At 47.1% G+C, this 15,414-nt stretch overlaps 1 protein-coding gene across 5 annotated transcripts in view; it reads left to right on the forward strand.

Annotated features, from left to right (window-relative positions):
* The window catches only part of LOC112989090 (synaptotagmin-like protein 2), a 79,794-nt gene that overhangs the window by 41,054 nt on the left and 23,326 nt on the right, over positions 1-15,414 (forward strand). For all 5 annotated transcript variants that reach the window (XM_064518160.1, XM_026109998.2, XM_064518162.1 and 2 more), the window contains 2 exons: positions 9,211-9,793; positions 12,171-12,322. In XM_064518160.1, coding sequence (XP_064374230.1) covers positions 9,693-9,793; positions 12,171-12,322 — 253 coding nt within the window. In that variant the 5' untranslated portion in view covers positions 9,211-9,692. The remainder of the gene's footprint in view (positions 1-9,210; positions 9,794-12,170; positions 12,323-15,414) is intronic.

Genomic DNA, 15,414 nt, shown 5'->3' on the forward strand with positions numbered 1-15,414 from the left:
TCTCTGAGTGAAGGTGAAGCCATAGCTAATGGGATTACTCTCTACAGAGTTTCCGTTTGCTATATCTCGGGACAAAAAAAAACAGCTTTAAAATTGTAACACAGTGCATTCCTGTGCTTAAACCAGGACCAGTCTCTGCCAGTCCAGACCTGGTAATGTGCTTGGAAATTGGAGAAGCAGAAGGGTGAGGGATCCTAAATCAGGTGTGGACATGAGCTTCATTTTTCTCCCCTTTCACAATGTGGGCGCTGACCCCAGATTCTGGACATAGCTCCTCTGTGTTTTGGCATTAAGAACTAGAAATTGCAGGTCAGGGGATTATTTGTTAAAAGGTTGTTTCCAAAACTTTCCTTCTCCCAGATGCTGGAGGGAATTATGCCTTCCAAATGTAGGAAGGTATTTTAAGCAATGACAAGATGTACCCCAGTGTTCTGCAGTTACCTTCCTTCTGTTCTTTGAGTTACTTATTTCAGAATCATCCAGTTGTGGCTGAGGCTTAAAAATAATCCTTGACGCAGAAGGAAAGAATCCCGCAGCATCCGAAGTTTCCTGCACAAACAGCACTTGCTTCCCCTGGGTTTTAGCAGCACGCTCTGCCTCCCGTTGATGAGCTCAACAGGCCAAGGGGTGCAAAGGCATTTGCCCCCACATATTTTTGACCTCTGAGCTCCTGCTGTGTTACGTGAAGAGATTTTGTTTGTTTGGGGTTTTTTTTCACCAAAAATGGCTTCTGATTCTGAGGTTCCGCACTCGGTGCCGAGTCCCACTTGCTGGGCGAGCTCGGAGGGATGAGTGGCCAGCCCACCCCAGTGCAGATTTGTGAAGCAAAGGGGCTTTTAACTACTGTGTGCTGTAGTAACTTGAGGGATCTAAGCTACTCCAGATTGCCAGGCAGGTGTTGTGAGCTCGGCTTTACTGGGGCATAACAAGCAGGGTCAGGAAAGCGATTTATGACATCTCACAAATGGAAGCAAACATGGGGAAATCATGCTTGAAAGGAAGCAAAGTTGAGGTTAGCAAATATTTTTCAGGGTCAAAAATAAAAGCCAGGAGTTCGCATGGGTGGTTGCTTTTTTCCTCGTCTTCTAGTCCTGCAGTTTCTTTATTTGAACATGGCCAAAACTTATTTTACCATCTTTTTTAATTCTATTGGAAGTTTACACGTTATGAGGATGAGTGAGTGACAAACGGGTACAGGGGGATGATTTGTCTACATATGTAATCTTTGCCTGCAATGATCTAGCTTTAAACTGTTAATTTCTCACTTGCATCCTTTATGTATTTGTTGTTGTTTTTTCAAGTGTCTTTGTCACAGATAAACAGCTGAGAAGATGCTTTTAGGAGTAATACTTGTAGCATTTGGGTCCTAAAAAGACTGCACACAGGACGGTCAGGTTCTTGAAGGGTGATATAACATGACTGTTCCCCCTTGCTTGAGTGAAGGAAGGCTGGACAACAGGCTGTTTCTGTAGTGGAAATGTCAGTGCAACAGAAATGCAGCAGGACTGTGTGAGGAGCTGGAAGCTGGTTCACAGCTAAGGAGTGGTGATGAAGGCTCCTTGCAAATTAGTTAACCAGGAATTCCAAGGAGGTGAAGTGAACAAGCAGTGTTTTGGGTTTGTTTGTTTGTTTTTTTTAACTCCCTTTCTTTAGGATGCGAGTCTGAAGTCTGCTACAACTGTGCGGAGCAGGGAGTGCACGTGCTAGCCTCTGCCCGGCCCGCAGCGAGGGGCATCGCAGTCACGGTGTGTGTGTGCTGCCGTCCAGGCTCCACCAAAGCCCTGCGCGCGGGCTGGGGCCGGCGGAGGCAGAGCTGCTCCGGCTGTGTGACAGTCAGAGCAAGTCGTCTGGAATGCTGGCATCCTCTCGCGCAGTTGGGCCACTGCCATCCATGTTAAATGGGATAGTAGAGGTTTGCTCAGTGTCCCAGGCGCTGTGCTTGTTTATTTGTGTTCTGGCAGTCTGCAGAATGACAATGAACTACATCCTGCAAGATCTGCAAACAGTCCCCACCTATGAAATAAACAAAAGTCTCAAATATTTAAATTGAAGTGTTGGATTGCCAGTTTATTACCAGTATAAAGCTTTATCGATGCTACAGAGTCTGAGTCACGCTTTTCCTCTGATGGGACTTTTTTTGGTGATGCTGGTTCTATGAAATAATGATCAAGACTGAGAAGCTCAGTCTTTTGTTTACCCTAGGCAGGATGATTCATTTAAATAAAATTGGATAAAAGGAAGTATATTGTATGTAATGCAAATTTCACCCGTGCGATTTCTTGCTAGAAGGAGAGGGCTAGAGTTCAGTGTCGGTGGTTACTCATGTGACAGTTACACTGGGTTGGGTAGAAATGCATAAGGGACAAAAATCCTTATGCCTCATTCTTTACATAAGGAAACTGAAGCCTTAACAAAACCTTTTGTAATATTGTGGGTCTTGTACCTTCTTCAGAAGCGGTGGTATTTCTGAGGGTAAGTGCAGATAAGCAGAGTTCACCCGCTTGTGATGTGGTCAGTAGAGCATTGCCTCAGTTATGCACTCCCCACATATACTAAATAGGGGGGGTGTCTGCTTAGCCTTGTGTTGTTGCTCTAAAATACCTACTAATAGCTGCTGTCAGGGGCTGGAAAGCGTATTGCTTTGATAAATTCCTGCAATTCCTGTAAGCCTAAGAGCATCTCAGTGCCTTTTTTGATCAATGGATATCCTTAACTAAAGCTGCTCAGGGAGGAGGAGGAGGAAAACGGTATTAATAAAACAGCTGGGATTCTCTGTTGTGCTGGATATTATTAGAAAGTATAATCTGAGACAATGACTGAAACTGGGGGAAACCACCCAAGGCCGCCGAACTCATGATAAGCTGAGCAGTATCTTTTGTGCTGATGTCAGGGCTGGGATTCCCGTGGGAGTGAAGAAAAGTTGATAAGTTGAGCTTGAGTAATTATTTTGCTGCCAGTTTTCCACTTGGTGATGGGCGAGACCAAACCATCGCATCCTTCACAGAACCGACTGGGAAAGGTGAGGCGTTGCTGGGATTTGGCCTTGACGCTCCCTCTGCGACGGTAACAGACGCATTTATACGAGCACTGCTCTGGGAGGCCACAGAAGCCTGCTTGCTTTGAAGATACTCTTTTTCATATCAGCTGTCCTTCATCTGAAAGTCATGACATTCATGGCAGGGAAGACCTGAGCGCACAGAGACAGAAAGAGGGTTAGTGGCGTGACCCAGACCACAAGCAGAACATACCGAGACGGGGATTTCGGCTGTTCCGCTATGTGGCCTTTCCGCAGGACGGCGGTCGGCTGCCCTGGCAGCATCTGCATTTCACAGTGCGAAGGTCGTATGCTCACTGCGCTCACTGCTATCCAGCAACTTGATACTTTAAGAGGGGGATGTTTGCAGGTTTGTGCAATGCTGCTCTGACCTGTATTATTGCACCTTTAGGGTTTGTCCACATGAAAAGGTTAGCGTTTTCATCAGAAGAACTGCCAAAGGCCAGATAAGTCTCAGCTTTCTGCGTGAGACTCGCGCATCTGGCTTCCTTCTGCTGCGGCAGCCCCATCGGCTCGTGGCTTCCCAGCCTGGGGCTGCTGAAACGCGTGTCCAGGAGCAGCCGCTCGGCCGGGCTGGCTGCGGCTGGCACGCGTGGGCAGCGGCAAACGGCAAGGTCCTGCGCTGGGCAGAAGCTGGGATTGCAGCTCCCTGTCTGGCTGCGGCTGCCGGACCAGACTCAGGGAAGGGAGACATCAGTCCAGCCCTAATGGACAGAAGTCTTATACTGATTTTCAGCCAGTCCCACCCAAAGAGAAGGAGCATCTTACAGCATGCTTTCTGTTTTTTCCCTGCTGGTAAAGGAGGCCCATCGCGTGTCATGATGCTATGCATATGAGCGTTATAATGGATGTTGGTGTTTTAGCTGTAAAATAGTGATAGCAACATGACTGATTATTTCATGGTACTGACACCAGAAGAAGTAGTATGGGAGGAAGAGTGGGGCTGGATCTTCCAGCATGCCACAGAGAGGGACACAAGGCTGACGGTGGACTCTGTACAGGTACGGCAGATTTGGCGTTGCATGTTTCTGGTATTGTTCAGTACAGTGTATGCTGGGAAGTGCAGTATGTGGTGCCAGGACCACATTCATCGCTGTTACAATGCTACTTTTGTTTTTGTCTTGCCCTACAAGAGCTGTCTTGGCTAATACGGGTACTGGGAAATGTCCATATATTGTGAAGCATAAGGAGGTTATTTCCTTGCATTGTGACAGGACAAGTGATAAAGAGGTATGGACCGAGACAAGCAGCCTTTCCAGCACGCTGCTCTTTCCATCTGGCTATGAATAGCCTGGTGAGATCAGTATTATCCGTTCCAGATTTTGTTAAGTGTTGGATAGGGATGTTTTCATATCTTTATTACATGGACCTATGTGCAGCTCCAGCTGTCAACGGGTGAGGTGGGTCTGGATGGTCCTACCTTGATGTAGGTGATGAATTTGGGGAGTTAAATATTCTGTCATAAAACTGGGTCTGGACTACCAGATTGGCAGGTTAAAGTTCCTAAAATCATCCTCTTTCTTTGCATGCAAAGTAGCATCTAGTCAGTGAAATCTGCTTAGCCTGTGGTGCGTGTTATTAATCTGTGCACATCCCAGCGCTGGGGAAGATGTGCAGCGTTCAGAAGGAAAGGTGCACATGGAGAAATCAGACCTGAGACTGGAGTGCCCTGCGGATAGTCTGTTGATGGTTCCTGTCTGTAGGCAGTTAACAGCCAGAGCACTGATCTGGTATTACTAAGTTGAGCAGTTTGTGCACAGGTTGGTTAAGAACAGTAGCATAGTTCTGTTTTGAGCTGGAGCTGAGTTAAATCTCCCAGAAATAAAATGAAAATGCAGCACAAAGAAGGGGTTGCTGAAGGAGCTGCTGCCCTTTCCAAAAGGGGCTGTTTCATGCCTGTTAGGCTAAGCAAGCATTTAATTTTCGCTCAGTAAAACCATCTGAAGGGGAGTTACTTAAAAAAACAAACAAAAAACCCTTGAATAATTACTCCACTGTAAAGAAAAGGAAAATAACCTGAAGGTAGAGGATATACCAATTAAGGCAAGAAGTATGTAACATGCCTTCATAAATAGCTCTTATTTCTGCAAAAATCCTGCTTGGGATTAGTTGAACTATTTATTTTGGAAAGCGGCTCCAGAGCTGCCTGTTTCAGAGCTGGTCGTTGCAGGTGCAGCTGTGTGATCAGGACCCCCGCTCAGCCCCCCGAAGTGCTGCTGGCCCGGATGGGAAGCAGGTAGGACTGCCGGCATGGCCAATGCAGCTGGTTTGGATTGCACACGTGGGCGCACGCCGCAAGGCGTCAAGGCACAAGGAAACGAGCGTTGCAGGCTGCCCAAGCACGCTTTGCCTTGCTGGGCTCAAATACAGTTATGTTCCTGCGAGACCACGTTGTGCTGTCGTGCCAAAGAAAGGTTGGTGTTTGTTTGCCCCTTGAGTTTTTGTGGTAGGGTATTGGGTTGGTGGTAGGGGAACACCTATAATGCTCCCACTTGGTGCTTTGCTGAAGGGGGAAGAGGGCAGTTTTGGGCAGTTCACTGATTTCCATGTTTTGGCTGGTGTGAATGGGAGTCTCTCCAGACCTGTGCTCAGCACCTTGCCTTTCCCTAGCTGCCAGCTATGAAGTGTGTGGGACTGCCGTTCTGAGCAGCGCTGCTCCTTGTCTGGGCACAGTCCAAGCAGCTGACAAAAAGGAAGGTTTCTTCCTTTTATTATTGTCCCTCCTAGCCTTTCTGCGGGTGACCTGGGCTCTTCTCCATCCAAGGGACTGGCAGGACCTTTCATGGCAGCGGAGACCAGAGTCTCAGGCTGCAATACCAGGGACTGCAGCTGCTGGGAAAAATTTTTTCACCCCTAAACAGTTTGCAGTAGACTAGATGGGGTACAGAGAAAGGTGAGAGGCATGATCAGAGCTCCCTGCAAGCCCCCTAGGATGAGCAAATAGACAAACTTTTTTCCTCTGGAAGAGGAACTGTGGCTACAGCACAGATCTGTAAAATGAGCAACATGTAGTGAATGCAGAGTAATCCTTACTGTTTTTTCTAATAAAAGATTTAGGTATATCAAATGAAGCAAGCAAGTGGCAGGTCAAAACAAATGGAGATACTTTTTCACTCAAGGCATAGCGAGGCTGTGGGACTGTAAGGATATTTTAAGCAAATACTTAAAATTAATGCATGCTCAGAAAGTAATTAGAAAAATCTGTGAAATACACAGGCATTGCTTCTGGTTCAACTTGCTGCTGGAAGTTAGGAGCATATAAGGGAAGGCTCACTGTAGGCTTGCTCTGCTCTGCTCTTATACTCTCTCCAGACATACGCTTTTAGCCCTTTTTGAAGATAAGCTGGTGAGTTACGGGACCTTCAGTCTAGCCTTGGATGGCCATTCCTGTATTTTTAAACTAAACACTGAAAATTTACTGCAAGATGGGTTTGCATAGATCCCATTAAGCTATTTTAATAGAAAAGCCTCACTTCTTCACCAGTGCGCAGGCTCTGGTTTTGGTGAGCTGCACAGCAGCGTAACGTGCTGTCACTGATCTCAGCTGGCCGAAGCATTTGCTGCTTTTTGGGGTGGTGGCCAAAAGCAATCAAAAGATATCACAGTAAGCGATGCAGCCAGCCAGGTGAGCCACATGATGGGTCACACCTCGGCTTGCCTCCACGACACCCTCCGCACCCAGCGTCTGTCAACACCGCTGGGCGTGCGAGCTGATCTCTATGTGATGTTTTCTTCCAGAGAAGAACATTTAGATGGAAAAAGTCCTTTGGACACGCAGTGCGTTCCTCTGCTTAGATTTATGGTCTTTCTTGTAACCATGGTACACTTTTTTTGCCCGTCTGCTGTGTCATGACAAGCGGCAGGACCCGGCAGGTCTGTCCCCTTTCTGTGGAGGTACGTGGTGATGCAGCATCTGCGAGCAGTCTTTGGGCGCCCTGCTGGCTTTGCGCTGTTTGCACCCTTCAGCAGAGGCAGGTAATCGGGATGGAGGCAATTCCCTCTTTCTGGACTCTCAGTCTTGCTCCTGTTGCCAGAGAGCAGCTCTGTCCTGGGAACGGGCTCCTGCTGGAAGGGGTAAGGAGAGCGCTGGCTTTCTTCTGGGTCTGCAGCTTTGGGTATTTGTGCTGTTCCCACCACCGTGCTCTCTGAACTCTTAATAAACAACGCTTTGAGAGGGGAGAGGGTTATGTGTAATCTAACAGAGCAAATCGAAGTTGTGTGCGTGAAGTGGTTTGATTTTTAACTATTTTAAAACAAAAGGAGAAGTTGGCTTTTGGGTTTCTGTGAACCTCTTCCCTCTAATGCAGCTATTCCAGTAAGATAGACTACCCCAAGGTGGGGGAAGAAGGCCATTGGAAAAGAAGTAGCTTTTATTATTTTTCTGATAATCTCTTACACTGATGAATAAATATGAGCCTCTGCTGAAAATGTTTTCTGAAGTAATTTCAGCCCATATGTCACGGTTTTGTTAAAAATAAATAAAAGTTCTAGAAAAGCAAATATTGAGAGGAACGTGTCCTTAGATACCTTTGAAAAATAAAATCTGTTCCCAAAATTTTGCTAAATCTGTCGTTGCGGAAGCAGGATTGTGCCTGAGAGCCAGAAAGGGTAGATGGCTGGAACCAAAAGTGAAACTCTGCAGTCACATTCCAAGCTGAAGGAAATGTAGGTTTAAACAGGAGAAATTCATCAAGATTTTTTATTATAGTTTCGGTTTGAACTATTTAAAATGGTATTAACAGTTTCTCAGCTAATAAAAGCTGTAACTGCAGTGTGGCAAGCACTGCAATGGTTGCCTGAAAGAAACATGAAATGTTAAGTTTCCTTCCCTCCAAAAATTATTTTCCAATAGAGTTTTAATGATAATGTTTGGGCTTTTTTAGTATTTAGCCTTTATATTTTGTGTTCTGTAGTATTTATTTGTCAGCATGAAGGTGAGATACCTAATCTTTCTTTGACGTGTTGTTATACTGTTATGAAAAAGGCAGATGTTTGGGAGTGTGCTGTCCGTAATGTGGTGTAAATCTGTAAGATGATGTAAAATGAGCAAAGTTCAGCAGAAATCCTTGTGCTCGGATTCGGATATGCCAGTTCAAGGAGGATTTGTATCATGTGGAGACAGTCCAAAGAAGAGTGAGAAAATGATCGAAAGCACAACTCTGAGGAACAGCGGAAGGAGCTGGAGTTGTTCAGTGTAGACAGAGGCTGAAGGAAGACCCCTAAGTCTGGAACCGCCTAGAGATGGCTGCAGAGGAGGGTTATAGGGGCAGATTAGGCAGACAGCGACTAGGGGTGATGCAGGCCTTGATGCTAGGGAGGGCACTGGGTGGCCTTCAAATCATGTTTGCCATGAAAGCTGTGATTTATTCATTTTTAATGACCTGACTCCCAAGGCTGTGGCTGTCAGAGGAAAAGCCAGGTATGATGAAACCCTCAGTCACGTGAGATAAGGCTTGGAAACACTGGAAAAATCCCACCTGGAGAGCCAGAAACTGCTCACCTGGACAGGGGCAGCAGATCTGCTCCCTCGGAGGTGTGTTGTATTGCCTCAAGCTGGCTGGGAGAGAGGAAGAGGAATAAAGCAGCAGAGCAATGCATGGTTTGCTCTTCCTCCACGCCCCACAGCCTCTGGCCATTTTTGGTGTCCGTTGAAATGCTAAGTGATCGGCACCCGAGTTGTTTGAATAGCAAATACCCGTGCAGCCTAAGGCAAAGTGCGTACATGCTAGAAAGGAGCCTCTGGTGTTTTACAGCCTAACGTGCAGTAATAGCGCTTGCAGATTGCCGTTTGGATTGTCGTTTTGCGACTGCTTTGCAAAGGCAGGCTGCTTATCCTTGGCCTCCTTTAGAGCAGGAAGAAGTGGGGAGAAGAAGAAGGGAGGTGAAAAGATGGCAAGCGATTTCATAATTCATATGCATATTTTGCTCACAGCGTGCTGAGGCAACTGTTTGCCTGTTAGGAGGAAAATGGCTAAAATAAAGTATTTTCATGGTTAGGTTAACACTGTGTAAGGAGCTGTAGGAGACAGGGAGAAAAGTAGGGCAGCTTGTTTTGGAACTTGTGCTGCAGAGCAAATAAAAACCCCCAATGTACACATTCGGTTACCATATGTCGTGCTTATCATAAAAGGCATCTCGGTGCTCTTTCTTTGCAGGGATGCTTGAGCGACACGGAGGCAGACTTTGCCGCTGAGGAAAACGCCTGCCAGAGGTTCTGGGGCTGCCGTTTGCGAGACGGTCTTTCGTGCCTGTCGAGGCAGCTGAGGCGGGTGGCAAGCTCGCTCCTTCCTGTACTTGCCTGCTTGATTGACATTGGCTCCCAAATTGCTGCAGCCGTGCCTGAAGAAAAGCAAAGGAGCATAATTTTTCTGAGAGAATTTTCCTGGCACGGGAAGGCATGTGGTGCAGAGAAACGTGCCAGGGAAGAGCCGCTTAGTGCCTGGAAGTGCAAGCCCAGATGCGAACACAACTTCCATCCAAGCCACGCTGTTGCGAAGTCCGTGTTTTTTCCAGCCTCCTCTCGCTCAGCACACCAGGCGGTCTGCACAGGAGGCTGCCCATGGCATTGCTGCAGCCTGCGCTGGATTAGTTGCTGCTCCGTCATTGCTTCAGCTGTCTGAAGAGCTTTGCAGGGAAGATGTTGGACTTAAGCTTCCTGACCGAGGAGGAGTACGAGAAGCTAATGAAGGTTCTGCAGAGAGATGCAGAGCTGAAGAAGAAGGATGGGGATCGCATCAGGTGAGAGAGCATTCACTAACAGCAGGCTCTGAGCTCCCACTGCTCAGAGCAGATCTTTCTGCTGCTTTTAGAGAGAAGGAGTGTGTACGTGTGTGTGTCTGTGTGTGTGCACGCACTGGGAGAGGTGCGGGCTGCAGCAGTGCTGTCTCTTCGTGTTCACACCTGAAGGGTGTTTTTACTGCCCCTCCTGCTTTTTCAGCCATCCTGCTCTTGCTGCCGTCCACTCTGTGCAGGATTGCAGGGCTAGTCTCTCCTTTTGAGTTAATCAGTAGCTCTCAGAGACGTGAAGGGGCATCCCTTCCCAGCTCTGGGAAGGGACATGCTGATTTCTCAGTGTCCAAGGTCAGAGTAGAGGAGTAGCTGCTACTTTGTTCTCATCACCCAGTAACATAGAAGTCCCTTAAAGCCTTTTTTAAAGGAGACTCTCCATCCCCATCTCTTCTTGAGATCCCTCTGGTGCTCTTTGAGGCAGGTCTGTAGGCATCGGCCGTTGTGCAGGCAGCGAGGGGCAGGGAGAGGCTATGGCATCTGCCAAAGGCTTAGCAGGAGCCGCCGCAGAGCCAGGAGTAGCTGTCAGCTCTGCGCACTTACCACTGGGCATCCCGGCGCTCGGGTCTGGCTGCTCTGGGTTGCTTGTTGCTGCTGTCACTGTTTGAATGCCAGCTATCAGACCATCTGGGTTGACAGGATGCACCAGGCTTAGGAAGCTGGCACCGAGTTCTCCGCTAGGAAAAAGGAGAGTCGCTCAGTTAGTGCGGGTGGCACGTTGCCCGTTTACCCCAGCGAAGGATGTGAGTCTTTGACTTGCCGTTGAGCCAGAAAAGAGTAAGCGCCTGTATGAGGGCTGCTCGGGGCTGGAGGGGCACGCGGTGCCTTTGCAGCAGGCTCCGGGGAGCCTGCGTGTAGGGGCGAGGGCTAGAGAGACTGAGAACTGCTGGTGGCGTGGGAGCGACTTGGGCTTGAGGTATATGTGTCTGAAACCTCTTCTTTCTCCTCAAATATTAAAATAAATGACCATCTGTTTATTTTGCTTTCTTTTTTTTTTTTTCCTCTCCTGAAATGCAGCAAAAATTCTGCTCTGCAGTGGAGGTTTGGGGGAAAATCAGTGTTGAATGTTTTCAGTTTTGTTTGCTCTTCTTTGAAAGCTCCTGCACAAAAGATTTTCATTTGGGAATGACATGAATTAGATCCTACCTGAGGGTGGTGCCAAGTGTCCCTTGCTGTTAGTATAGTTAAACCCAGTAGGACCTTTGGTGCAAACGTGGACGCGCTGCAGCGTACAACCCTGTGGAGCTGTCAGCAGGTCCCTGCTGGGGGAACCCAAGCCAATGGCAGTACACCAGCTGGGTGTCAGCAAGATTAAAATATGTTCCTCAGCCTCCTCTGGGCTAGTTCCTCCAGACCCTCATGGGAGTGATCTGGATGGGGAAGGTGTGCAGCTACCTGGCTGGGATTTCGTGCTGAGCCGCCCCGCGCTGGCTGCGAAGGCTTGAGGAGGGAGCCCCCGTATCTCCACGCCATCGCCATATATACCTTCCCCCTTCTGGCACGCTGGCCTTTAGGCAGTCAGATGTGACCCTTTAAGGAGCCACTGTTATCTGGATTTTTGACCCCTTTTTCCTGCTGGGATTTGGACTGAGATGGCCGATTCCTTTGGCCCGTCAGGTCTCTGTGGTGAGCGGTGGGAGGCAGTGCCAGCCGAAAGGGAACTAATTCTGCAAACTTCTGTGTCAAAACAAAATAACTGGAGGCGAGTTAAAAGTACAGGCTAGCACAAAGAGCCCTGACAGGTTTAGGTGCCAAAAAACAGCCCTGGGTGTGCCCAAGCCGGTTACAGTAAGAGAAGCGGTGTTCAGGAAGGAGAGCTAACTGTTTGTGTGCCAAAACCGGCGTGGCAGGAGGGAGCGGAGTAATGTCTAGGGAGAATGCTACAGGGACAGGTGGCTCCCCTAAAAAACGTAATTTATTTTGATGGTTTACATCAGATTTGGTCTATAAGTTTTTGCAGCTCAGAAAGAGATTAATAGACAAATAAACCAGAGAAGTGTAGGATCTGTAAACAGCCCCACTGCTCCCCAGACCCTCAGGGCTACAAAACAAGTGGACAAATCTCCTTGCCAGGTGGCTCCATTTGGAATTTGCCAAGTTTGGAAGAGGTGAAAGCCTGTGTTTATAAGGTGTTGTTTCCTTTCCAAATAAAGCATGAATCAGCTTTCATTTTAAAGCAGTTTTCACCCTTGTGATTGCAAAAAATAATCCCCAGATCCTTTGTAGCAGGTAGGCGGTTGAGCTGTATGTACAATAGTCATAAAGGTAGGTTGGGGAAGTTGAAACCTTGGAGACCTTTCTTGTGTGTAATGTTCTTATTGACTTTTAGGCGGATTCAGGGCTCCATCAAGGATGAAAAGAAGAAGAAATTCGTGACTGGTGAATGGTTTTCAGAAGTGAAGGCAAAACGTTTTCAAGAAGACTTAGAGGGGTCGGATCTGCTTCGGGCATCAATTAGAAGGAAAAAGGGCAAACTGGAAAGTAAGTATGTTAGTGTGTGTCTTAACAAAACAAATTGATGGACCAAAAAAAAAATTGTTAGGTATATAGGTCTCCCTATACCAGGAGCCTGCTGGGGACCACCTGTATGTTGTAATGAGAAGGTTCTCAGCTAAGCTTTCAGTACCAGAAAAAATACCTGATTATCAAAATCAAGGCCCAAGGAAAAAATTAGTGTGGTAGAGGTGAAGCCTGTACACCAGCTACATGCAGTAGGTGCCTTCTCCCCACCTCAGTTTTTTTCTTCCAAAATGTCTGTTTGTAAGAGGTTGCTGGAATCGTTTCTTGTTGAAGCTGCTTCTTGTTGAAGTAGGGAAAGCGATGATGTGGGACAATTTCTGGCATCAGACTGATATATCTGGGTCAAAGACCCCCAGCTCTTAAACTGCTCTGATCAAAGCAGGACAGCTGGCTGCTCTCACCAGCCCCCTTTGAGGGCAGGACCCAGGACAGTGGGGTCACTCACATCTCTGCAAAAGGATAGGGGTGCCTCCCCTCTGGCAGAAATTTGCCCCCTCTGAGAGGGGAACGTCGGTGCAATGAAGCATGCCTAGCTTTCTATAAGGGGAAAAACTCCTAGGCACAAGGTAGCTTTCAAAGTGGAAAGGGCCTTGGGGCCAGGTCTGAATGCTACCCAGGCCGCTGTGCCTCAGCAAGGTATGTCTGGGACCTTGGGCCAAATCCAACAGAAAGCAAGAGGCACTGTGTGTCATTCGACATGCAGCTGAACGCTCATGGTTGTATGCAAAACAGAACAAATCAGATTTGATGGCTCAGGGCTGTGAAGAGAAGAAAGCAGCCCCGTGTGAAATGAGCAGGACTGTGCTTTGAGTCCAAGTGTAACCAGCCTGGAGCTGGCACTTTGCGCTGAGCATTTGTGCAAAGCAGAACTGAGGGTGATTCACATCCAGTCCTGAACATGGAGACAGGCCAATTGACTCAGCAGCAGGACTTTGGGACTGTATCCCAGTCTCACACAACCTCCAGACTGATTATTGGTCAGGGTGGGTAATCACAGATACTCGGATATGGCTGGGAAGTCACTGGCTGCTGCTGCTCTGGGGAAGCCATGGCTTTGATAGACAGCTCTAAGCAGTCTGCCATGGTCCTTAGTGTTATAACTGGGCTCTGTTCTGTTGCAGTAAAGTCAGGGTTATCTTCCATCTGTCCAAAGCTCTAATGTCATCTCCACCAGTTCAATTCAGCCCAGTTCCCTGGGCCCAGAGCCTGGGCCCTGGGCTCCCTGGGAAGGAGCCCAAAGATTGCTCCTTCGTTTCCTCGGCCTCCTTGGCCAGTATCTCTTTGTAACATTAGTTTTCTCCCCTCTCTAAGGCCCAAATTTAGTTGACCTCTCTTAACTCCACATTACTAAGACACATACTCAAAGCTAAACACTTGCCTAGGGACTTCAATACCTGAGAAGCCTCGTTTTCTTTTCTCTTTTTGTTTGTTCCTGACAGCTCATGTGACTGAGGATAGATTCAGTGGAGTCTTAGGTGCAGAACTGGCCCGTTATATTTCACACAAAATTGCTTTTATCCTTATATCCTTATATCAAGGATTTATTATATTATTAAATTCACTATTTTATCATCTCTCCAGCATGTGAAAACATGTAAAGCCTTTTGCAGCTTGACAGAGTAGAGTGACTGTTTCTGCAGTGGCTGCTCTGCTTTTTGAGGACATGCATTTATGCTTGCACCCTCTTTACGTGAAAAGACAGATGCTTCAGCAGCCACTGAAAGGGTCCCAGGTCAGAGGAGTGGCCTTACTTCTACAACCCAACTAACAGTCAGCAATGAATTGGATTCGTTTGCCTTTTGCCTTACCAGTAGCATCAGCATCCTTAGCTTGCAGCCCATTTCAGCAAAGCACAACTTAATGTACTTTTGGCTTTAGATTTAACTTCTAATGCTGATGTTTATGTGAGATGTGGCCTCAGGTTATCCTCTAAAATAATCTCCTTATTAATATTGCATTAATATACAAATTATGTCTTTGCTTGTATATTTTGGATACTTGACTAATGCTGTTTTAAGAAGGATGAAGCAAATGTTACTAAATTACTATAGTGACTTAGCCCTCTTTCTTCCTTTTCAACTTTTTTTCCTTCTCTTTCTTTCCCTTTGTTTATTTTCAGCCTTATTTTGATAAATCACAGGCATAACATGACTTTTTGCTTCCTCTTACTATTCTGCCATTTTACGGTGTGGTTGAGGATCAGGATTCTGCAGCTAATATTTTCAACTCCCTGTTATCTCTTATGCACTCAGCTCCTGCAGTGGTTGCTGTATAGAGATGGCCTCCCTTCACATGTGAGAGCAAGCACTTCTCTCGTTGGCTTGCACCGGTGAGAACAGCGCTAGGCCCGTCGGGGGAAAGGACTAGACCCTTTCCAAATAATTTAGCCATGCAACTCAGGTTCAGTCTGCAACAGATGAGCTAAGGGCCTTTGCTTGCCATCTTGACAAGCTTTTTGTTTTCTCCTGGAATGCTTAGGTTCATTCACCTCTTGTTGGCTTTCAAGGTGACGAAGGGGTGCATATTCATTTAACCAAATAAATGTAATATGTTCATGACTCTAGGTCTTTTAATCCTGATTTAAGTCTTTGACGATTGTGTTAGGGAATGAAGTGAGACAATCCCTACCCAGAAAGCCCTATTGAGGTAGTTTCTGGCATTCCCTTTGAGTGGTGAATATGCTAAAGAGGAATGGAAATTCATACCTGCACAGAAAAAGGCCCAGCGAGCTTTTCTCGAGCAGGGTTTTAACCTTCAGAAGGGACGGCTGCATCAATTCCCTAAGGGATTTCACAGTTGCTGTTGATTATAAATAGAAGACACTAGTAGTGGGGCAGCAATATAAGTATAAAATAGATACATACCCTACATTTAAGCTGCAGTCTTTGGAGCAAGGCAGACAGGTGAGCAAGTTGAGAATGAGCTGGGTGGCCCCTGTAACGGGGCTATCCATGACAGCAACCCTCAGAATCGGCTTGTTTCATCTGGTGAGAAGCAAAGTAAGTTAGGCTGAGATGAGCTGGACCTTACCCCAATTCTGTTGTTCCCAGTGC

The sequence above is a fragment of the Dromaius novaehollandiae genome, chromosome 11, assembly GCF_036370855.1.
Source record: "Dromaius novaehollandiae isolate bDroNov1 chromosome 11, bDroNov1.hap1, whole genome shotgun sequence".
Taxonomy (NCBI): Eukaryota; Metazoa; Chordata; class Aves; order Casuariiformes; family Dromaiidae; genus Dromaius; species Dromaius novaehollandiae.